This window comes from Ranitomeya imitator, chromosome 2 (genome assembly GCF_032444005.1).
Source record: "Ranitomeya imitator isolate aRanImi1 chromosome 2, aRanImi1.pri, whole genome shotgun sequence".
In the NCBI taxonomy this organism is placed as follows: domain Eukaryota; kingdom Metazoa; phylum Chordata; class Amphibia; order Anura; family Dendrobatidae; genus Ranitomeya; species Ranitomeya imitator.
This window is the reverse complement of record NC_091283.1, coordinates 43,451,472-43,476,147: the sequence shown is the minus strand read 5'-3', so window position 1 is coordinate 43,476,147 and position 24,676 is coordinate 43,451,472. Positions and strand designations below refer to the sequence as shown.

The 24,676-nt window shown below is 47.2% G+C and overlaps 1 protein-coding gene across 1 annotated transcript; it reads right to left on the bottom strand.

Annotated features, from left to right (window-relative positions):
• Positions 1-1,466: 1,466 nt before the first annotated feature.
• On the bottom strand, positions 1,467-23,176 carry HNRNPL (heterogeneous nuclear ribonucleoprotein L). The gene is made up of 12 exons (XM_069746555.1): positions 23,021-23,176; positions 18,843-18,961; positions 17,410-17,650; positions 16,657-16,742; positions 15,406-15,502; positions 13,595-13,667; positions 11,937-12,008; positions 9,667-9,947; positions 9,474-9,595; positions 9,121-9,386; positions 8,908-9,003; positions 1,467-1,767 (listed from the first exon to the last, which is right to left on the bottom strand). Exons 1-12 carry the CDS (start codon positions 23,132-23,134, stop codon positions 1,709-1,711), a joined length of 1,626 nt encoding a protein of 541 aa, XP_069602656.1. The 5' UTR covers positions 23,135-23,176; the 3' UTR covers positions 1,467-1,708.
• Positions 23,177-24,676: the final 1,500 nt, after the last annotated feature.

Sequence of the window (24,676 nt, the reverse complement as noted above, 5' to 3'; positions counted from 1 at the left end):
GGATATTACCTTTTAAGGGAGGGCACAGATGAATTTTTCCTTTCTGGTTTCTCCCACTCCTTTTGAATTAAGGCCTGAATATTTTCGTTAAGTGGAAAGACTCTGCCTTTTCTGGCCTAGGCCTCCAAACAATGTCCTGTACTGTTGTCAGGACGTGGATCTAGGACCCCCATGGTCGATCTTACAGCCTTCACAAGGGCATCTATTTCGTCTAAGGGGAAGTAGTGGCGGCCTACACTCAGAATCAGGAGGAGGAACCCCACCTGTCTGAAGCACCCTCCTTAGAACTAGAAGAATCGGAGTGAGTAGGGCACAGGTGTTTTCTCCTTAGCCCCTTCCTCTTTAAGGGATTTAAATGCTTTTTCTACCTCGGATCTTATTACGGATCGTAATTCAGAGGCGAAACTAGGGGTTTCTTCACAAAGGACTTGTCCTATACAGGAACCGCACAATTATCCCAGTTTTGCAACAAGGGTTTTCTGCATAAGGGGCAGGATCTATGCTTAGTTTTCTCCGTTCTTTTTCTTGCCTAAAAATAAACGGAAAAGGGGACCCCAATTATTTGGTGAACTTTCACGAAGATCACTCACCCATCTTGCGCAGCCACGGGTACCGGTTCTGGAGGAGGTATAGGATCCTGTATGAGATCCGAAGTCGATGGTGTCGGCTGGTTAGCCATATTGGAGGCTTTACTCTGCGGCGTGGAATGGCTGCTGGAGCGGATACTGCGGGTGCCTGCAGAGGACCTTTTCTTTTGCGCATCTGGCTTGCGCTGGTGGTGACGCTGCTGCGGCTGTGAGGGCTGCGCCGGCTGGAGCTGCTGATCGCTGTCTTCCATTATTGGGACGGCATGCAGCAAAGAGCGACTCCACAGCGGTCTTTAAATAGTATTTGGCGCCGATCCACCCCCTCCTCCAGGCCTGCGTTCTAGGGAAGCGCTGATCCCCTTGTTCCATTGCACATGCGCGCTCTGCCCGGGACCTGGAAGTAGTCGCATCTAGATCCAGTGCGGCGGCCATCTTGGTGCACCTCAAACACCATGCCGCCGCTCCGAATCAGGAAGTGCCTCCGCATGGTGCTGAGGCACACTGGGTCCCTGAAGCCCGTACCCCAATCCAGGGAGGCAGCTGCGCTTCCCTCCGCGCACTCTGCAGCCCCTTCGGACCCAGAAGTGGCGGCGTCAGACACCGCACCAGCCGTGACAGGGGCCTCCCCGCCGTCATAGCTCGACTGGCCGGCTCCGGATCTTCAGGTACCGATCCTAGAGGGTCCCCTGTCAGGGACAGGAAACCAAACTGACACAGGAGAGAGGTACTGCCCTTTTATCCTGTAGGTTTCCTGTCCCTGAAGGGCAGATCCCCTCTCTCTCTCTCTGGTAGTGCTGTCATGGGCGACTGAGAAACATGCTTTTAGTAAAATCTAAGCGTTCAGATCTCCTAAATACTGAAGTAGTCAGACACGAGCAGTTACCAATGAAAGTTTCAGGCTTTATTAAACTTGGGAAAGACTAGCAAACGCTCATTCACAGACGCAACACAAGTGTCCCCCAAACAGTTTATTAACATGTGCTAAACACTGGCACAACCATACAAAAAATAAAATGAAAAATTATAAAATAAACCGGAAATAAAAACTGGCTCAAGGAGCCAACTGGTACTAAACATCAGCGGCGGGGAAGGAAGTGGCGATGGGGGTTGCATCCGGGAGGTTATGATGCATGCTGGGCGGTTGAGAAACACAGCTTCAAGGTGTATGGGTATGGGCCATCTGCAAGAAGGGGAGAGCAATGAATAGTCAGATTACACAGTAAAACCTGGCACAGCCAAAAACAACCTGTGTTAAAGAGGAATTAACCTTACTATAAGGCTGCCGTCACACTAGCAGTATTTGGTCAGTATTTTACATCAGTATTTGTAAGCCAAAACCATGAGTGGGTAATAAATGCAGAAGTCGTGCATGTTTCCATTATACTTTTCCTCTAATTGTTCCACTCCTGGTTTTGGCTTACAAATACCGATGTAAAATACTGACCAAATACTGCTAGTGTGACGGCAGCCCAATTCTGTATTTCAGGCCCAAATTGAGCTAGTATACTGAGGGACAGTGCCTGTTTTTAGGTATTTTATATATTGTGGTTTACTTTCCTGAAAGTGATAAGCCTTTAATAGGGTGGTCCAGAATTAAAAAAAAAAAAAAAAAAAAAAAAAAACACTATCCAAAAAGAGGTAACATGATCAGTAGGTAGGGGAGGGAACACAACAGTTAGATTTGCAGCAAATCTGTTTAATGAGGCACTTTAATCACCACTGAAAAAAGCTGCAGTACACATATGTACACAATCAGCCCCATAGAGAATGACTAACCAGATTTTTGGTTGCCTCCATTGGGGGGGGGGACAGGAACCATAGGGTGTATGCTGCTGCCACAAGGAAGCTGACACTATGCACAAAAAAGTTAGCTCCTCTGCAGTGTACACCCAACCGACTGGCATTATGAACCTCAGTGAGAAAGCAGGAGGAGAAAAATAATAAGGTTGAAAAACAACCACAAACATGAGAACTGTAAACGTGAGCACAGTCAGAACATAGAACAGAAACTGAACAACATGGAGGCTCCGAGAAACAGATTTTACGGTAAGCAACCAAAAATCCTGTTTTCTCCATCGCCTCTCATTGGGGGACACAGGAACCATGGGACGTACAAAAGCATTCCCTGGGGTGGGAAAACAGACTTCCATCAGGTCAGAGGACTCAACACTGCTGCCTGCAAGATCCTTCTGCCTACGCTGGCGTCCGCTGAAACGTAGGTAAGGACCTTGTAAAATTTGGCGAACGTGTGGATCGAAAACCAGGTTGCCGCCTTGCAAAGCTGTAGGGCAGAAGCCCTATGGTGCACTGCCAAGGCGGCGCCGACTGACCAGGTAGAGTGAGCCTTTATCGCAGGAGGGGGCACTCTGTTCTTGACCGGATAAGCCTCCAGAATGGCAGTTCTGATCCAGCGAGCAATAGTCGCCTTGGAAGCCGGCAGGCCTCTGCGCGTGCCATCAGGAATGACAAAAAGAAAATCAGTCTTCCGGAAAAAGGACGTTCTATCCAGGTAGATCCTCTCCGCCCTGACAAGGTCCAGCTTGTTCAACGATGGCTCCAAAGGATGAGTCGGAGCTGGACAAAAGGAAGGTAGAACGATGTCCTCGTTGAGGTGGAAACCACCGAAGGAAGGAAGGCGGAGGCATGAGGACCACCTTGTCCTGGTGGATGACCAAGATAGGAGGTCAGCAAGAAGGCGGCCAACTCAAACGTGGCAGATAGAAGTGATGGACACAAGAAAGGTCACCTTTCAAGATAGAACTGACAGGGGAACCTGCCTGAGAGGCTCAAAAGGGGGAAACCCTCAGAACGTCCAGCACCAGATTTAAATCCCAAGAGTCCACAGGGGCCCTTTACGGAGGAACAGCATGGGCCACTCCTTGAAGGAAGGTCTTAACCTGTGGCCGAGAAGAGAGTCTTCTGAAAGGATAGAGAGCGCAGAAACCTGGCCCTTCAGGGAACAAAGAGCAAGGCCCGAATCCAGTCCTGCCTGAAGGAAGGCAGGGAAAATGACATAGGCGAAACGCGGTTGGACTCGCACCAACGGAAGTAAGCCTTCCAGGTACGATAGTAGATCCTGGAAGACGAGGGCTTCCTAGCCAGGACCATGGTGTGAATCACCCAGTCCAAAAGGCCAGACGCTCTTAGAACTGCGGTCTCAGCCACACCGTTAAACTGAGCGACCGAGAATTCAGGTAGCAGATAGGACCATGAGAGACAGAAGAGCAGGCCTGTCTGGAAGGCGCCAGGGGGCGTCCGCGAGAAGATTGACCATCTCCGCAAACCATGCTCTCCTGGGCGATCAGAATGACCGGCACCCCTTCTGCTTTGATCTTTTTCAACAGCTTGGGAAGCAAGGGAAGGGGTGGGAACAGATAGGGCAGCACGAACTGCAACCAAGGAATGGCCAGAGCGTCGACGCCCACTGCAAGAGGGTCGCGGGACCTGGAGATGAACCGAGGAACCTTCCTGTTCATTCGGGACGCTGTGAGGTCCATGTCCGGAGTCCCCCATCGAAGACAAATCTGATGGAAGATCTCCGGATGCAAGGACCATTCCCCTGCCGTGAGACCCTCGCGGCTGAGGAAGTCAGCGGCCCAATTGTCCGTGCCGGGGATATGCATGGCGGATATTACCGGAACCGTTGCCTCTGCCCAGAGGAGGATCTTGGATACCTCGGCCAAGGAGCTCCGAGTCCCCCCCCTGATGGTTGACATATGCCATCGCCGTGGCATTGTCCGTCTGGATTCGGATCGGTAGACCCCCGAGAATCCTTTCCCAGTGATGAAGGGAGAGAAAGATGGCCCGGGTCTCGAGGACGTTGATCGGCAGAGAAGACTCCTGCGCCGACCAATGACCCTGAACAGTCAGGTGGCGAAACACCGCACCCCAGCCGAGCAGGCTGGCGTCTGTCGTCGCCACCTGCCAGTGAGCTGGAAGGAAGGACCTGCCCTGGGAGATGAGAGGTGACGTCAGCCACCAATTGAGGGACCGCTTGACCTGGGAAGAGAGTCGGATCAGACGATCCAGAGAGAAGATAGACCTGTCCCACTGTGACAGAATGGCCTGCTGAAGAGGTCGAGAGTGAAATTGGGCGAAGGGAATCACTTCCAATGTTGCTACAATCCTCCCCAGAACCTTCATGGCCGATCGGAAGGAGGGAAGCCGAGGACCTTGGAGCAAGCCTACATCCCGACGAAGGATGGATCTCTTGTCTTCGGGAAGGAAGACTTTGGTCTGATGAGTGTCGAAGAGCATGCCCAGAAAACTAGGCGCTGGGAAGGAATAAGGCAGGACTTCTTCCGGTTGACCAGCCACCCGAAACGGGCTAGGGTGTCGAGGACGATAGACTTTCGTGTGCCTGAGAAAAGGACGGAGCCTTGATGAGGATGTCGTCGAGGTACGGAAACAGGACCAGGCCTCTGACCCAAGATGGCGATCAGTGCCGCCATGATCTTCGTGAAAACCCAAACCCTGGGAGCGGTTGCGAGACTGAATGGCAGGGCGACGAACTGAAAATGGTCCTGGAGCACCGCAAAGCGCAGGAATCCGTGATGTCCCGGGAATATCGGGACATGTAGGTAGGAGTCCTGAATATGTAAGGAGCACAGAAATTCCTGAGCCTCCATGGAAGCTATTACTGAACGAAGGAATTCCATCTTGAAGTGACTCAGACGAACTCTCCTGTTCAGTAATTTGAGATCCAGGATGGGACGAACCTTGCCATCTTTCTTCGGTACCACAAAAAGATTTGAATAGAAACCTGTGAACCGTTCTTTTTCTGGGACGGGAACGATTACCCCGGCTTTGAGGAGAGAAGCGATGGCTGCGAAGAAGCCCGGAACTAGAGCGGGATCTCTTGGAGGTCGGGATTCGAAGAAATGATCCTGGGGTCGTGAAACAAACTATTTTGTAACCATAGGCTACAACTTCCCTGACCCATGCGTCCTCTACTGAGGAGATCCAGATGACCCTGAAGAGGAGACGGGCGCCCAGCCTGGGAAGTGGACTGGGGTTTTGCTGAGTCATGCTGAGGTGGATCCATCAGTCCTGGACCTGGAGGATCTACCCTGGGAGTAGCAAGGACACCGGGAAGGAGTAGGTCTAAAGGATACAGTCTTCTCTTGACGTGCCTGTGGCCTCTGTTGTTGCCGGGAAAAGTTTGATGCCGCGAAGCGACAAAAAGACCAAAATTGCTGTCTAGGAGGAGGGCGACGAGTTTTGGCCTGGGGAAGAAGAGAGCTTGTGCCCCTGGTGGCGTCCTTAATGATTTGGTCCAGCTTAGAACCAAAGAGACGTGAACTTTGAAAAGGAAGGCTGGTAAGGGACTTTTTAGAAGACAAATCCGCCTGCCAGGCCTTGAGCCAATTGGTCCGGCGGATGGCAACAGCATTGTTGGATGCCTGGGCCGCACAAGACGCGGCATCCCGGGAGGCGGAGACCAGATATTCACCCACATGAGAAACCTGGTTGGCAAGCTCTGCCAGCTGTCCGGGTGGAGCCTCATCCAGGATGCCCCGATGGAGTTGTTTGGCCCATTTGGATATGGATTTTGAAGCCCAAATGGAAGCAAATGCCGGGCAAAGACTAGCTGCAGCCACTTCAAAGGTTGACTTCGCGAAAGATTATGACTATTGTTAAGAATCCTTCAGAGACGCTCTGTCGGACAGTGGAAGGACCGTGTTAGTGGACAGCCTGGAAACTGGAGGATCCACTGAAGAAGAAGCCGTCCAATTAGTGGTGAGCTCCGGAGAAAAGGGATATAAAACGCCAAGTCGCTTTCCTCTCTGAAAGTGTCTGGTCGGGTTCTCTTTCTCTGGTCATGATCTCCTCGAATTCGGGGTGAGGAGCGAAAAACTTGGAAGGTGGTTTAGCCCGTCTAACAAAACCGCCTGATCTGCGGGTTCCGTAGAGGACTCCTTAATGCCACAGGTTTGATTTATCGCCCCAATGAGAATCTGAACCATATCCCTCATGCTAGCGATTTGGTTAGAATCCAGCTCCGAAACATCCTCCGAAGGCGCATCAGAGGACACCTCGCCTGACTCAGGGGAGGAGGACCGGGGGGATGTTGACCACATAGAAGGACCGTGTGGCAAGATGGAGCGAGAAGAGGACTCAGACCGGCGTTCCTGTCTGGACCTTTTGCGGCTTATAATGGAGGGCTCGGACAGAGGTTCCTGAGACCCGCTGGCTACTGCAGGGGTAATCAGTCCAGCATGGACACCAGAGTTTGAGACACCCGTGTTAGATCCGCCACAGATTGTGACAGAGGAAACCCAGCCTGGGGTGGGGTATCACTCAAGCGGAGCGGCCGGGGGGGGATCCTGGGCGGTGGGAACAATTGGGTTGTTGCAGGCCTGAAAGAGGAGAGTACTAACCTGAGGGAAGGTTGCAGTTACAAGACGAGCATGCAAAGTATTTGACTAAGGTAGAAGAATTAGAGGAAGTAGGAGGACGAGAGCGGCCTCCTTTAGAGGTAGACATTTTGAAGGGTCCCTGAAGAAAAATGCCAGAGGGTTAGGGGAGCGTCAGTCTGCAGTGCAGAGCTACTCCCGGCAGACGAAGCGGTTCCAGACGGAAGAAGCTGCCCAGCTTGTAGATAGTCCCCCAGGGAAGATGGCCTTTCAGATCAGGAGATGCGACTCCTGCAGAAATCCGGTCAAGGGGACCAAGGGCACGTAGTCATCTGGGAATGCAGACGCCAGGCTGAAATATAACTCTGCATCGCACAGAGAGGGAGCCAAGGGACGTGCGTGGGCCGTGTAGGTCGGGAGCACCAAGATGGCGCCGATGGGTGGAGCACGCCAAGGGATACTGGTCGGGCAGGAGAAAAGCCCGCCTGAGGAGACGCGTCACCGGAAGTAGGCCCCGGACCAGACAGGAAAGAGTGCAGCCGCAGGGAAGGCAGCGCGGCTGCCTGTAAACCCACCGCGGAGGGCGAGAGATGTGGCCGCAAAAGCACAGCGCGGCTGCCATAATGCCACAGTGCAGGGAGGAAAGAGCGCAGTCGCAGGCGAAGACCCCTGCCCTTCTCCCGAGTCCACCATGCTGAGGAGTTGCCCAGCCTGATGGCAACCGCCGGAGAGTGCCACGGCGTAAGAAGTGAGGGAAAACGCCAAACAAAAAGGAAATCCCCCCCCCCCATGACTACCCCAGATTTGAGGAGGGATTCTAGGAATACTCACCTAAACATCCCACGTCGTCTGTTACTAACCTCAAGCCTTATGGGGAAGGTATTGGACATCCAGGGAGCTGGTGATGGATGTCCTCGTCCCCGCAACCGACAGGCTCTGGTAGGTGAGTGGGTGGAGGCGGAGCTAGGACCGGACTTCTGAGCACGCTTGTGAGCTAGGATCATGGTCCTGCTGAGTGATCTATGAGGATACGGGGTGGCAGTACACGCCGTACTCAGTCCGTATTGTGGGAGTACAGGTGTGACTGTTCACCCTGTATCCCTCCGGAAAACATGAAAGAAAAACGACGCACATTGAGGTAGATAAGGGTCTAATGAAAGACCAGTGTCCACCTCCTACTGACACTAAGCTAAACTGCATAATGCCAGTCGGTGGCGTGTACACTGCAGAGGAGCTAACTTTTTTGTGCATAGTGGCAGCAGCATACGCCCTATGGTTCCTGTGTCCCCCAATGAGAGGCGATAGAGCAGTAGTCTGCATCTGATCTGCAGCTCCATTCTGTAAAGGTGATATAAATTGCTTGGTCCGCCAATTGTAGTGGCTCCCAGACACCGGACCCCTAAGGATTAACTACAGGATAAGTTGCTAATTCATAATCTTGGTCTGTAGACAGCATTTCTATATTTATTAATAAAGGGGGTTGTCTGCATTGATTTTAATGTCGAAGAAAAGAAAAAACACTGTCTGTAGAATGGAATGAGGGGGATTTCTTGCCTACTACGGACATGTCCAAACCCCACTGTTCAAGATGCCGCTGCAGACCACTTCAGTGGATCAAAAGCTACAGCCATCAGCACTGACTTCACGGAAATCCAGGACTGTCTCCACATTATACGGAACTTATATTAAGTGGCAAACAAGGTGACAGATTCCCTTTAACACATTGTGAAACACAGTTTGAGGTAGAGGACGATGCTAGTGAATGACGCCCAAGTAATCCCCAGTCACTTGCATCAAACAATGTCCACTACGGATTGTAGACACGCTGCAGGCTACCACAGAAATGCTTGGTTTCAGAAATGCTGCAAGTTTCAGTCAAATGTGCAGCGACCGAATCACATCTAAATTCTGCACGTTTTCACAATTTAGTTTATATGTAAACATTCCCATATATGAGAACTCACTGGGATTCTTCATCTGGTAATGATTCAGAAGACCAAGTGTTTCCAGGGCATCACTCTTAGACTCCCACTCCAACAGCCCGGAAGAGCTCCGCTCACCTAGAGAGAAGAAAAAAAAAAAAAAAAGAAAAAAAAAAAATTTAACCAGGGACCTTGGGAGATGAACCCCACTTACCCACTTCTAAAGTTCTGGTTAAAACAGCCAAAGGTCCATACTTTTACTTTTTCCAGCAAACACTTTGACAGATGCTGGTTTCTTCACACCCAGCTCCTCATTGATCTCATAGAAGTTTTGCTCAGTTACTTCTGGTGGGGCATTGAAGAAATGTAGCACGTTGCTTGGCTGCTGGATCCGGTTCTTTGCCGCCTGCTCGGCGGACGTGAAGCGATTGTTTCTGGAGCCGCTGAACACCTTGAAGCTGCATGAACCATCCTCCAGGCCATACGACTGACCGGGCACAATTGACTGCTGCTTAGATACACTGGAAATGTAAACATGTAGTTAGAGAACTACCAAAGAAAAAAAATAAAGTTTGGCAACTCTACCCCATATTGACAAGTGAACTCACCAAACGCTGAGCTTCTGCCCAAACATGAAGTTATTGTTCAGATGGGTCAGGGCTCGGTCCACAGCGTACCCATCAGCCATCTCCACCATGGCAGCCCCAGGCTTGCTCTTCATAAATTTCACCTAATAGTCAAAGTTGGAGATCAGCGCAGTCCAATATAATCATGAGACGCCACGAGTTCAGGTCATTTTACCTTCTCCACATTGCCATACAGACAGAAGATATTGAACACCCGATCGCAATTCATCTTGTTTGGATCAAGTCCGTACACCATGAGCACCGGGCTGTCAGCATGGGGGCCGTATTCAGGGGGCGGGGGTGGTGGGTGACCATACTGAGGACCATAACGATTTGGTCCCCTGCGTGGGGCTCCAGCGGGAGGAGGTCCCAATCTACGGCTTTCATAGTGTGGGGGTGGGGGGCCGTAACCCTCGTCGTGATAGGGACCATGGTATCCACCATGCGGGCCTCCACCTGTCGAAGAAAAAAAAAAAAAAAAAAGTCGGGGAGGATTCACAAACACCGGTACATAGAAGGCAACTACACTTCTGTACGAAATCCTAAATTTTTTATGCTATTTTTATTAATTTAATTTCAGTGGGAGCATGGATTTCTAGACCCACACCCCTCCATCAATCACTCAAAAGCTAAGTGAATTACAGGGAACCTGTTAGCAGGATTATGCCCAGTAAACTACAGGCATTGTCACACAGATTAAAATGATACCTGGGGTGAAGAAAGCCATTTTGTGGAAAGAGCTGTCCACAGGCAACCCTGAAGCACAAACATTCCTTATCAGAGTGCTTTGGCCAGGTCTTTACTTGGTTTCTCTGGCTAAGATAAGGAAGATAAGATAAGACTGCCTACAGTGCCACCCCGAAACATGGGCATATCATTAAGGCCGGTGTCACACTTCAAGTCTCTCACATCAATATCCGTCACTGCGGCTGGAGATTTGGACCGGAGCGTTCAGCTGCATAGACATACATCCAGGATCCCGAATGCCGGCAGCAGTGACTGGCACTGATGCATGAGACTTGCACAAGTCTCACATTGCACATGCAAGTGTGACACCAGCCTAACTGAAAACATTAACATTGGTTACTTAACACCAGGTTTCATTTTAATCAGTTTAACATTGCCAACCTGACAATGCCTGTAGTTTACTAAGCAAAATCCTGCTGACAGGTTCGCATTAAAAGGTAATTTGTCAGCAGTTAATTGAAGAGCAGTAAGTAGGGGCAGAAACCCAGCTTCCAGCAATGTGTCATTTACCAGACTGAGTTTTGTGGTTCAATAACAAAAAATCAGTGTTTTATTAACAGGAGATTACCACTACAGGCAGTGCTGTGGAGTTTTATAAAATGGACCGACTCAGACTCCTAAAATACACTCATTCATGCTACAGTAATGTTGGATCATGAAATTAGGGCACATAAGCAGCAATCGAGATCATCACAAACCATTTATTAAAACTGAAGCCATCAACAGTTGTGCGTATAAGCCCCTATAAATGTCAATGTCTTGTGTCCTTGAGCATCAATTACAGCTTGACAATGATGTCTCACAAGGAGCGTTATTGCCTGCGGAGGCATTGCATCCCAGTCTTACTGAAGGGCAGTCCTCAGGTCATTGGAGGTTCTGGTGTACAGAGTTAGAGCCTCTAAATGGAGACTCAGCTGATCCCATAGGTTTTCTGTGGGATTCTGGTCTGGAGAAAGTGCAGGCCATTCCCTAATGATGTGACTTCAATGAGCTGGAGCATCGTCATCCATGAAGATGAAATTAGGCCTGTGTTTTGTGCAGAGGCACAATGACTGGATTAATGATTGAATTCGAGTAGTAGGTGCTTGTCATTGTACCATTCACAAAGTGTAGGGCAGTTCAGTACTAACTCTCCTCCTTAACCAGTTAGGACTTGTATTGTTTAAGATTACTGTACCTGTTTTTATTATGTATACCCCTCCTTACATGTAAAGCGTCATGGAATAAACGGCGCTATAACAATAAATAATAATAGTACTAACTAGACACCTGCCCACACGATAAAACCATGTATATGTTATGTGACCCCTATTTTGAAATGCATTTTTTGACCACTTGGGGGGGGGAAGCTTGCGCTGCTTCTGGTATGTATTACTGAAGCACTTTATTATATTCCATCTATCGCCCTACAATTTTTATCTGTTGAGAGATAGGTTTTGTTATTTAGACTATGTTAACATCTAAAAATTCAAAATTTACTAGTCATGTTTCCACTATATAGTTATATCAGTCTTTATAGGTCGCACAGCAATTATTGGTTGTTCTATTTATTAATATAAAGGCAACTGCTGCAGATGACGTCCTGTGGACAGGTGCCCATCAGGACATCACCTCCTGATCAGACTATGGTATCGGAGCAACATTTTACTGAATTTGGTGCATCCTTTGGGCTGTCTGTAACGTGATGCGGCATCTTACCATACTCTGCGGGGTGGTCTCCCAGTAAGGGTGGATTTCGCTGCCGTTTGTTAGGAGTTGCTGCGGCATCACCTAGAATTTAAGCATAGAGATCAGTCAGCATTTTTTGTCACCCCGCCATCGTAAACCCCCACCATTTAATCAAAAATTGGGGTCCACGCCCTTGCTGCCTGCACCCAATTTAAAAAGAGCTGTGTATCAAGGCTCTGAAGCAAATAAAACATACAATTACTATGAAGCACCCTCTATAAAAATGGCATTGAAGAAGTCCAACATCCCTTATCACCTCCCAAACCCAAACCAAGGACTGCTGGGTAACAGTGACCTTGATACACAGATCCACCCTCGCTCCTCCCCATCAGCCACCAGCCCTTATAGCAAAAAAAAAAAATATATATAAAAATTATATTTCTGACTGAGCACAAGACATTTCATTTGGGGAAGATTGAGAAAAGACTTACTTACAGCCGTGTCCCAGTGACAACAACTTATCTGCATTTCTCTTACCATTGGATACCTCATGTGTGCGTAAGCAGAGCTCTGAAAGGTGCCGCCCCGCCATACACACGTTGCGACCCTGCATCACATGGTTTCAGTCATGAGTTACAAACGAAGGTCAAAACACAACTCAACAAATTCTGTAAAAAGTTGCTAAAAGAAACAAAAAATAAAAATTTGTTTCTCCGTGTTTCTGTGTGCTCCAATGTGCATGTTTCACTTGTGATGCTGCTAGCGGGTGTCTGGGCGCACGTCCTGTATCTTGAAGAGGTGTTTAGAAAAACAAGGTTGTGTTTCGGGCTCTTCTGGACTTGTCTGTGAGAAATGGAGGTTCGCATTGGAGCTAGTGTTGTAGCATGTCCCGTCTCTGGCCTGCCGTGGCATGTGCCGACCCACTTCCGTGCCCATTGTGAATGCTCTGCTATGGCATGTGTCCGTCAGTTTCACTGTACTTGTAACGTGTCTGCTGTAGTGTGGAGCCCGGTCTCTGTACTGGAAGCACTTGTTACATGCCTGTCGGAGCCCCCGATTCAGCGTCTTTCTCTTGGTTCACCGTGTGATGTTCTCCGTGTGTAGAAGGGCCTGGTCTCTGCGATGCGTGTCTCCATGCTTTCTCACTACACTGTGTGTTTTTTTAAATAACAGACAATGTGCAGACGAGGGCCTGTCAGTCCTGGACCGCAAGAGGGAGCCGGGAAACTTCCCATTAGTGGGACACCCCTGAAAACCAAATACTGTCGCCTCATGGGTCAACGCCTTCATCTCAGGCAGCACTGAGCTGGCCCCTGCACATGGATTCTAGTTATGTACCTTGGAAAAGAAATGTGTTAGGTTTGGACATGTAATGCCATTGCTTGCTCTAGGGAGAAACGGTCAGGAGCCAAACGGCTCAGAAAATAGTTTAGGGGATTAGGTACATGTAAAATTTGCAAAGTGAAACAAGTTTGAGAAACTTTAACTTACATTTCTATTCAGATCTTACACTGTGGAAATAGGGTTAGGTGTAGGGGAAATAAAATAAAATAAATAAACTGGACCATGTTTCTTGGTAGCCAAGAGCTAAAGCAATGGCATTGTAGTGTGACGTGCCAGTCTGGTGCATTTGATCAAACTAATGAATAGAGAATGTATACTTAAAACACACAAAGGGAAATTTTTACCTTGTCCGCTCAGAGTCGGGTTGGTATAGTCCCAAGTGTCCTGGTCGTTTCTGAAGACATTCAGTCTTGTGGGCTTTGGAAAGATGAAAACAAGAATCATAATGTGGACCCCAGAGAAAGAAAGCTTTAATAACACTGGGGAACACAATTTTTTTTAGGAGTTAGGTCAGACAACTGTTCTTAACTAATTTTTGGATGCTGAAGCCAGAAATGATCTCAGTTTTTCTCTATCACATCAAGTTTTTGAACTATAGGATTCTTGTCTTCTCAAAAATATGTAAACTACTCTACCTAAAAAGTGTTGTTTTTTTAAATAGTACAAATATGAACAAAAAATGAAATATATAAGAAGCAGACATGATCTGAAACAAAGGAAATATGTACATATGTAAACAAAACAGATGGAAAGTTTGTAAACTAACAAAGAAAAAAAAATCATAAAAGATATATACATTACAACTAAGCGCCCAATGTAAAGAGAAAAGCTATCACAAATCCTATTTATTCCTACTATGATAAATTTTTTGTGTAAAGATATTGATAATTATGACGTATTGGGAGCTGCACACACCTCTCACCACACTGTCTCAGTTGTGACTACTCTTACAAGTTGCCACGTAGCTCTATATGAGTCGAATTGTAATCAGATAACAAGTCTTATTACAGATATCAGTGCAATTGTGCTTCTCTGGCAGGTAAGTTGTGGAGGAAAAAACTTGACGTGCTAGAAAAAAAAAAACTGACTACATTTTTGGAATCAGCATGCCAATTTTAGTATAAATCAGCTCAAAAACCTAACTCAACAGAAATTTTTTTTCAAATTGTTCCCCAGTAATGCATGGGTGGGGAACTGCAGGCTCCTCAATGACACTTTATCCGGCCCCCGGGTAGATTCCTAGGGACTGCAGTGCTAGGGTCGATAGCTGTAATTTGACAGTCAGCGACTCTTAAAAGGAACCTGTCACCCCGAAAATCGCGGGTGAGGCAAGGTAAGCCCACCGGCATCAGGGGCTTATCTACAGCATTCTGTAATGCTGTAGATAAGCCCCCGATGTTACCTGAAAGAGGAGAAAAAGTCGTTAGATTATACTCACCCAGGGGCGGTCCCGCTGCTGGTCCGGTCGGATGGGCGTCTCTGGTCCGCTACGGCGCCTCCCATCTTCATTCCAAGACGTCCTCTTCTGATCTTCAGCCACGGTTCCGGCGCAGGCGTACTTTGTCTGCCCTGTTGCGGGCAGAACAAAGTACTGCAGTGCGCAGGGGCCGGAAAGGTCAGAGAGGCCCGGCGCCTGCGCACTGCAGTACTTCGCTCTGCCCTCAACAGGGCAGACAAAGTACGCCTGCGCCGGAACCGTGGCTGAAGATCAGAAGAGGACGTCTTGGAATGAAGATGGGAGGCGCCGTAGTGGACCAGAGACGCCCATCCGACCGGACCAGCAGCGGGACCGCCCCTGGGTGAGTATAATATAACCTCTTTTTCTCCTCTTTCAGGTAACATCGGGGGCTTATCTCAACCGCGATTTTCAGGGTGACAGGTTCCCTTTAAATTTCTTCTTGCTCTGTGAGCATGTGCACACTATGTTCACCACTGAACGCTGAGGCTCATGCAATGAAAGATTACATCCTGACATCAGTGCAAGCATCAGGACATACATTGTGGGCGGAATGGTACAGCCACCGAAGGATGGTATAAATATCCAAATAGCCATAGGCAGAAGGGAAAAAAAAAAATCCCAAAAGACTCCTAGCCCCTGCTCTTTAATGCCTAGTCCTGCTCTACCCACAATACCCATTCACCACCTCAGATTTACCTTAGCGTATTCAATCTTTAGAGTGCAACATCCTGAGTATATGTCTGCTCCATTCAGAGACGCCTTGGCACGTTGAGCGCTTTGTACAGAGTCAAATGTACAAAAGGTTAAGGAAAAATGTATATAAAAGACATTTTGCACATCCAACTAATTAAGCATACGGTGGATTTGATAATCTAATTTACACTGTACATTCCTGTGTATATTGGGACATTACCTACTTTCAGAAAACTTTCTTCTACAAGCCACGGTAATTAAGCAAAGCTCACACAACCCAAGTATGTGCTGTAGACTAGTAAGAGGCAGGTGCCTGGTGGCTTCTCACTGCCCCCTGCACTGGAGATTACTCTCACAGAAGGGGTGCTGAACTATTTATGGCCCTCAATTACCTTTTATCCAGCCAGATTCCTTGGGATGGCAGTACTTTGTATTTAGCAATGAACACTGCTGGCCTAAGTGCAGAGGCAGATTAGGGTTTAACCAAATGTGGCACCACAGCAAGTATTTTTGCATTTACCTCCTGCTAGAAGTAGAAAATTACAGACTACTGGGCTTTAAAATATGTGCAAATCAATACAGGCACTATAAGATATATTTAACCCAAAAGAACGCCAGATTAAGGCATTTCACCAAAACACGCATCGGGGTGTGCAACTGCATCAGCAGGTGGTAATGTCTGCTCTATACAGGTTTTAGATCTGTTCTAAGTCTTTTATATATTATTTTTGACTATATCTATTGGCTACAATATAAGCTGATATATAAAACAAGTTTTATATGTAGTGTAAACCACTAGGCTGTCTTTACACATCTTTATCGGCATATACTTTCACCTAGGAGTCTTAATTTTTTACGTGTAGTTTGTACTGATCTTCTGCTATACACTAGTGCTATGGTGCCACTTTTGGTTACCCACTTATTTTAAATCCCTCTTTTTAAAGTGTTTATTTCAAGAAAGGATTACTACCAGATACATTTTTGGTTTCCATGTGCTTTTTTACTGTAGATTCTCATACTTATGTCATCACACTGTGATTTGGGAGATAGTGTCAGATCCTGATAAGGCTCTGCTGCCACCCCTCCTGTTACTTCCCTGCACAGCAGCCGTAGTGACAGCGGGCCACTGCTCCACCACCCATCAGATGATCACAGAGTGGTGGTATATTTTTAGAAATGCACAACAGTGTAAGGCTGGAATAGCTCTTCAGAGAGTTAAATCAATTAGAAACATTTCATTTCTTAAAAGGATATTCAACCATGGCCTGGACACCATTCTTCCTGAAGATGACAATCCGCTGGACAGGCCCACATGGATTACAGATGGTGTACAAAACATCCTAAATAATATTAACAACAACAATGAGCTCTAACAGTGCATGCATTTCTACATTTAAAGCTTTAGTGTATATTTCAAGTAACATAGAAAAGTCACATCAGCGGTAACAAGTACTTGCAAACTGACCCCTTCAGCTAGAGAGTAAAATATAGGGGTGGAGTTTGTGCTGTAAACCCCTATTACAGGGGTGGGAACCTCAGGCCTGCAGGGCATTTACAGCCCTCAACCTTTTATTTGGCCCCCCAGCAGATTTCTGGGGTGCTTGGCCCAGCAGCTGTAGTTTGACAGCTGACCGGCTCATTGATTTCTTCTTGCTCGGTTGGCATGGGCACGCAGTGTTCAGTAATGAACAGTGAGGCGCATGTAATGAATTACACCCCGAGACCACTGCTAGCATCAGTTACCATGCAATTTGTACGAGCCATACCATCCCCCCCAAAGAATGGTATAAAAAAAAAAAATTCACATCCTTGTCCGAATAGATCAGCTCCCACCGACTGCATTCAGATCCAGTGAATGACAAGTAACAAGTCCAATCAGATATAGACAGGCACATTGTGATTGCCAAGTCCGCAGTGATTGGTGGTTCAGGCCCTTCATATTGTGTCCGGGAAGTACAGATGACCAAAATAAGACTTCCAGTAAAAGCTTTTGGCACTACAGCTTACCGTAGTGATTGAATAAATGGGGTTGAGGATGGTGAAGAGTAACACATTGTTGACGCCCCTCGAGTCATCTCCAGTGTCAACAGGGCGGGAGATCTTCTGACTAGTGGAGTAGTTGACAAAAGCTGGGTGACCGGCAACGTATATCTGGTTGTCGGCAGCATAGTTAACAGCATTACAAGCTCCCAGAACGTCCTCAAACTCCACCAGGGCTTGTCGCTTCTTGGGCATTACAACTACATAACTGGAGAGAGAAGGGACCCAACAAGTCAGTGTAACCAGACTACAAAGGGTTAGCATATGAATATAGATTGACAATGTGTACAAGTCACACAGGGGAGAGGGAATGCACTGCCTCTAACAAGCTGAAGACATGTCTGGATGCAGCTCAGTCCTCAGAGGCGCAGCTGATATAGGCTGCCCACCAGGTCTGCCATCCCAGCCAGGCATCATTTAGGCTAGGGTCACATTGCGTTAGTGCAATCCGTTTAGCGCTAGCAGATTGCGCTAACGCAATGTTTTTACCGGGGCCGCGTTCCGGTGTCGCGGTGACGTCCCCGCACTCGCAGACCCCCGATCTGCGAGAGCGGGGAACAGACCGCGGGCGCGCCTCGGACACTGCAAGCAGCGTTTGCGGCGCGCCACAAAACACCGGCGCGTCGCTAGCACGTGCCGAACATGGCACACGCTAGTGCTGCGCGTTCCCATTGCCGTGAATGGGCGCGCTAACGGACGCATTGCACGGCGTTAATTTCGCCGTGCAATGCTGTCCGTTAGCGCGTTCCCATTAACGCAATGGGAACCTAGCCTTACTCAGATATGCTGAAAGAACACTAGATTTAACAAGCCAACCGGGAACCATGCCACTCGGGTGACTAGAGGCTGCTTATCTGCAACTTGTCTGTCTGCCAGGAAGGAGCAGGGCACAGAATCAAGCAGTCACTGACTGGCCTCTTGCACAATGTGGCTTTAATATGCATGTTTCGTCTCAAAGCAACAACAAACCTGGCTAAGGACAGAGCTGGACTCAGTTACTCTACTTGTGGTTCAACAGTAAGGCTATGTGCACACGTTGCGGATTAGACGCTGCAGTTTCCCATGCGGTGTACAGTACCATGTAAACCTATGGAAAACAAAATCCTCAGTGCACATGCTGCAGAAAATACTGCGTTGTATTTTCTGCAGCATGTATATTCTTTGAGCCGATTCCGCAGCGTTCTACACCTGTTCCTTTATAGGAATCTGCAGGTGGTAAAACGCAGGTGAAATTCGCACAAAAAAACACTGGAAATTCACGGTAATTCCGCAGTGAGTGGTACCTGCAGATTTTTCAAAAACTCAGCGGAAAATCCCACACAGAAGTCTGCAACGTGTGCACATACCTTAAGACTCAAGTTCACAAAAAAAAAAATCATTTGTGTTACTTCTAGTCTTACCTGATAGTACCAAACTCCTGCAGGGCCTCTGCAAGATCAGCCTCCACCACACCGTCAATTAACCCCCTCACGTGGACCACCGGAGAAGCGGGCGTCTTGTGTGGGTCATCATATCCCTCCTAAAAAAAATAAATAAAATATGTATATGTAATTTTGATAAACCAAACCATTATGTATCCTGCACAGCTAGCAGCAGCTCTATAGAGAAGATTCAGAACTTCACAGAACACAAGGTGAACAGGAATTAATTCTACTACAGGACCACCAGGAACTTCCATTGGCCAAAAAAAATAAATACATGCAATTGTCAGATTTGATGCCTTTTTTTGGTCCAGAGTTTACTCTGCACTGAAATGCAGTGAAAGCAAGAGACCACAGCTGTGGGGGCAGGCGGTGGCTATCAGACAAGCAGACCCCCGACAGAGGAGGAAGATTTGATTTACTACTGTCACATACACAGATCACGAATCTACCACCGCCTATTGGAAGTAGAAATTTTAAGGCCTCTTTCACACTTCCGTCTTTTCAAATCCGTCGCAATGCGTCGTTGTCTGGGAAAAAAACGGATCCTGCAAATGTGCCCGCAAGATCCGTTTTTTTCCCATTGACTTGTATTAGCGACGGATCCGTCGTGTTTTGGTGGACCGTTGTCTGGAAAAAACGTTCAATGTAACGTTTTTTGTCTGCGTCAGGAAAACGTGTCGTGATGGATCCTGCGGCATACGTCGTTGACTAGAATGGAAGCCTATGGACGCAAGATCCGTCGTGACACGTCGTATGATGGAATCCAGCACTGGAATGCCGTTTTTTTTTTTCACACCGAGCATGCTCAGAAGCAGGAATTCGTAGCCAATTGGCCAGATAGGGCCCAAATCTATATAAACCTGGCCTGGGGCGTCAGCCCCAAATGTACCAGCAAGACTCCTGCCAGCCTGAAGACAGCCAGCCAGTCAATATATTGGTTTCCTTATTTTTCAGTAGCCAGTCACATTTGGGAGACTCCCATTTTTAGGCATGGAAAACGGATCCATCAAAAACATGGATGAAACGGATGGTAAAAACGGATGCAACGAATCCAGTTTTTCGACAGAACCATCTAGCAGATCCATCAAAATACTGGATGCATTGCATCCAGCGATACATCACGCCGACGCATTGTGACGGATTAAAAAAAAACAAAAAAATACGGAAGTGTGAAAGTAGCCTAACAACATCACCCCTTGTGACATAACTTAGGATAAAAGCCAAAGCAAACCTCAATTTGCAGACACATTTTGGGGTGTTGAGACCTGATCTTGAACACATAGGTACAGAATGGGTCCTTAGGAAATTTTAGATCACTTTTTTCCATATATTAGGTAGTACTAAGTTTTTAAGAATATAAACACCGAATCACATGTAGTGGAAACACCAAAAAAACCAAACAAACTTCAATAGTTGGGCAGGATTAAAAAACGGTCAGGATCGGCGGCTGCCGTGGTTCCAATATTTGCCCTTGTTCTCTCTTTTTGGTCACAGTTGCTGAGTTTTGTTTTCTAGAGGTCATCATCTGCAAACATTTTACACCAATGTATCCCAGGAGTGATTTTTTATACTTTAATACTGCCCTTATTGGACAAACAATCAGTAGATTTGGTTTCCAGTACCATCTCTATGCTGACGACACCCAATTATACACCTCTTCTCCTGTTGTCACGCCGACCTTTTTAGAAAACACCAGTGATTGTCTTACCGCTGTCTCTAACATCATGTTCTCCCTCTATCTGAAACTGAACCTGTCAAAAACTGAACTCCTCTGTGTTCTCTCCCTCTACTAACCTACCTTTGCCTGACATTGCCATCTCCATGTGCGGTTCCACCATTACTCCAAAGCAACATGCCCGCTGCCTTGGGGTCATCCTTGATTACGAGCTTTCATTCACCCCCCACATCCGATCACTGGCTCGCTCTTCTTATCTGCACCTCAAAAACATTTCTAGAATTCGCCCTTTTCTTACTTTCGACTCTGCAAAAACTCTTACTGTTTCTCTTATTCATTCTCGTCTGGACTATTGTAACTCTCTACTAATCGGCCTCCCTCTTACCAAACTCTCCCCGCTCCAATCTGTCCTGAATGCTGCTGTCAGGATCATATTCCTCACCAACCGTTACACCGATGCCTCTACCTTGTGCCAGTCATTACACTGGCTACCCATCCACTCCAGAATCCAAAAACAAAAAACTACTACCCTCATCCACAAAGCACTCCATGGCTCAGCACCACCCTACATATCCTCTCTGGTCTCAGTCTACCACCCTACCCGTGCCCTCCGCTCCGCTAATGACCTCAGGTTAGCATCCTCAATAATCAGAACCTCCCACTCCCGTCTCCAAGACTTTACACGTGCTGCGCCAATTCTTTGGAATGCACTACCTAGGTTAATACGATTAATCCCCAATCCCCACAGTTGTAAGTGTGCCATAAAAACTCATTTGTTCAGACTGGCCTACCGCCTCAATGCATTAACCTAACTATCCCTGTGTGGCATATATATATATATATATATATATATATATATAAAAAAAAAAAAACAGGTTCCTCGCATCATGTTCTCATTCACTTTATGCAGTTAATAGCCCTCTGTGTCTGTACTGCTACATACTTAGGCAGGTAACTGGTTCATGCAGCTTTACATGAACACCTGAGCCTTACACTATGGCTGGTCCGAATAACTATAGCATTTGTTACCATCCACCTCTCGTGTCTCCCCTTTTCCTCATAGTTTGTAAGCTTGCGAGCAGGGCCCTCATTCCTCCTGGTATCTGTTTTGAACTGTATTTCTGTTATGCTGTAATGTCTATTGTCTGTACAAGTCCCCTCTATAATTTGTAAAGCGCTGCGGAATATGTTGGCGCTATATAAATAAAAATTATTATTATTATTATTATTATTATATAAAGGTCTGGCGTTTTTCAATATTTTAGAGGAATAAAGGACTTTTGGCTATAAAAAGGCACAAAGGAAAGGTTAATGTGCACACGTTCAGGATTTCTTGCATTAATTTCCTGAGCAAAACCGGACATTTTCTGCAAGAAATCCGCATGCGTTTTTTTTTTTCTCTACCCACGGACATTTCCCAATGTAATGATATAGTGGGAAATCCGCAAAATTAATGAACATGCTGCGTTTTTTTTACCGCGATGCGTTTTTTTCATGAAAAAAAAAAACCAAAAAAAAACCGCATCATGTGCACAAAAATTGCAGAATGCATTCTAAATGATGGGATGCATATGCATGCGTTTTTTTTTTATAGCGAAAAATCCACAACGTGTGCACACAGCCTTAAGACAAGATAAAGCAATTGATTCCACATAAAATTCATGAACCTGCTGCGCCATTTTGTAAATTTTTGAAAAAAAAAAACAAAAACAAAAAAAACACAAACCAAAAAACAACACCAACAAAGATTTGGGCCTGGGGTCTTGGGAGAGGCCTGTGCCACCTCCTGCAGTTAACACTGGTGGTCCCCCAGTATCATCACAACCCATCTGGGAAGGTGACCTGCTCGGCTAGCCCACCTTACAGGACTACTAGTCTATCCAAGGCTATAGCAGGAGTCGGATCTACTGTTCTAGGACTACAACTACCAGCATGCCCCACAACTGGAGATCTGCAGGCAGGTGCCACACAGCCATTCCCGGGGTGGACTAAACCACCCAGCAACCCATCCAACAAGCTAAGGCCTGTGCCTCCAGGCTTTACCATTGTCAGCTGTGGTGGTCGGCCCAGAAATCAGGCCCCGACCCCCGTAGCAGGACCAGGTCATCACTTTACAACATAGGACTACCCCTTTAAGGCACCATATTTAACATGACTTAGAGGTTTTAATGGGGCCCGGATGCGGCTCATTGCCTTTAAGAAGCAGCCACTGTACACGGCTATAGACCGGGAAGGTCAGCAGGCAGCATAGGTAGCCAGCTCCGGGGTCCCCGTGCAGGACCCTCCGGTCACCCCTCCCCCGGGCTGAGGGCAGACGCATCCGTTATATTAATCAATGACAAAAAAAGGTACTAAAAATGAGCTTCCCCTTTAAATGATGGCGGAGGCCGCACAACAGAGGGATGCCGACAGCGCCCGGCCGCCCGCACCGTAAAAAAAGGCGACACAATGAAATATGACGGAAATGCCTCATTCTTACCGCCGTGGCCGCCACGTTGTCGTCTGTTCCGTCCGTCTTCATCCTCTTAGTGGCACGACCACCCTCGTTGCCGTAATAAGCTGGCCTTCCTCCCACCGCTGCAGTTGCCGCCATCTTCAGAGATCCGCCGGGACTGAGAGCTCCGTAACATGGCGCCGGGGCTAAACCGCAACCGCCCCGCCTACTTACTGAAACGCGGTTGGTCAAACGTAACGCCAATCTTTCATCGAGTCCATTCATTGGTTGAAAGTAGACGCCAATCAAGGAAAATAGCGGCTTATTGGCTACAAGGAGAAAGGCGGGAATTTAACATCTCCTTCCTTTATTGGTCATAAAACTTGTCAATCAAATCTTTTGTCCCGGTTTTTTCAGCGTTCTTATTGGCTGTTGTCAGTGAGGCGAGAAGAGTTGTTTGAGGAGATGAGCCGCCATCTTGTGCGTCCTCATTTTACTGTGTAATGGCGTCTCATTCATTAGAAAGGCGCTGAATTTGGTGTAATAGCGCAGTGACCATGTTTGTGACTGAAAAAAAAAAATCTCTAATAAAGTAAAAGCTCTCCACATGTCCTATAATGATAACGTGTGAAAGTTATGTTTGATGTGGATTTTGAAAATAAATCTGCATCAAAGAGTATTCAAAGGCTTATGTTCGCGCAGAATTTTTGGGGAACGGGTCTACTTCAAAATTTTCCTCAAAAACCAAGAAAATTCTTGCTCTGTGGAAAATTCACTTTGCTGAGGAATTTTTCAGGGTTTTTCATTTATTTCTGAGGAGGTTTTGAATAAGGGTAGTAAAGAAAAGAGCAAAATGTCTTCAAAAACACTTAAGGAAAATAAATAATCCTCCCAAATTAGCATTCCCGACTCCTGCTTTAAAAATGCATTAGGCCACATTCACACATCCAGTATTTGATCAGTATTTTACCTCAGTATTTTCTATATTTTTCACCCACTCCTGGTTTTGGCTTACAAACACTGGGGAAAAAAACTCACTAAATACTATGTGAATGTGGCCTTAGTTTTGAACACCAAATCATCAAGATCCGCTGCTGGCAGCTCCCTGTAATTACTGACTAATGACGTCCCAGATGTACTCGATAGGAGACAAGACCGGGGAACATGCAGCTTTGGTTGAATGTTAAAGGGAACCTGTCACCTGAATTTGGCGGGACCGGTTTTCGGTCATATGGGTGGGGTTTTCGGGTGTTTGATTCACCCTTTCGTTATCCGCTGGCTGCATGCTGGCCGCAATATTGGATTGAAGTTCATTCTCTGTCCTCCGTAGTAAACGCCTGCGCAAGGCAATCTTGCCTTGCGCAAGTGCAGTATGCTTTGCCCAACTGCGGGCAAAGCCGAAAAGCATTAGTGCGCATGCGCCAGCACACTATGTCCCGGAAGTATTTTGCTGTGTTCCGGGACATAGTGCGCTGTCGCATGCGCACTAATGCTTTTCAGCTTTGCCCACAGTTGGGCAAAGCATACTGCGCGTGCCCAAGGCAAGATTGCCTTGCACAGGCGTGTACTACGGAGGACAGAGAATTAACTTCAATCCAATATTGCGGCCAGCATGCATCCAGCGGGTAATGAAAGGGTGAATCAAACACCCGAAAACCCCACCCATATGACCGAAAACCGGTCCCGCCAAATTCAGGTGAC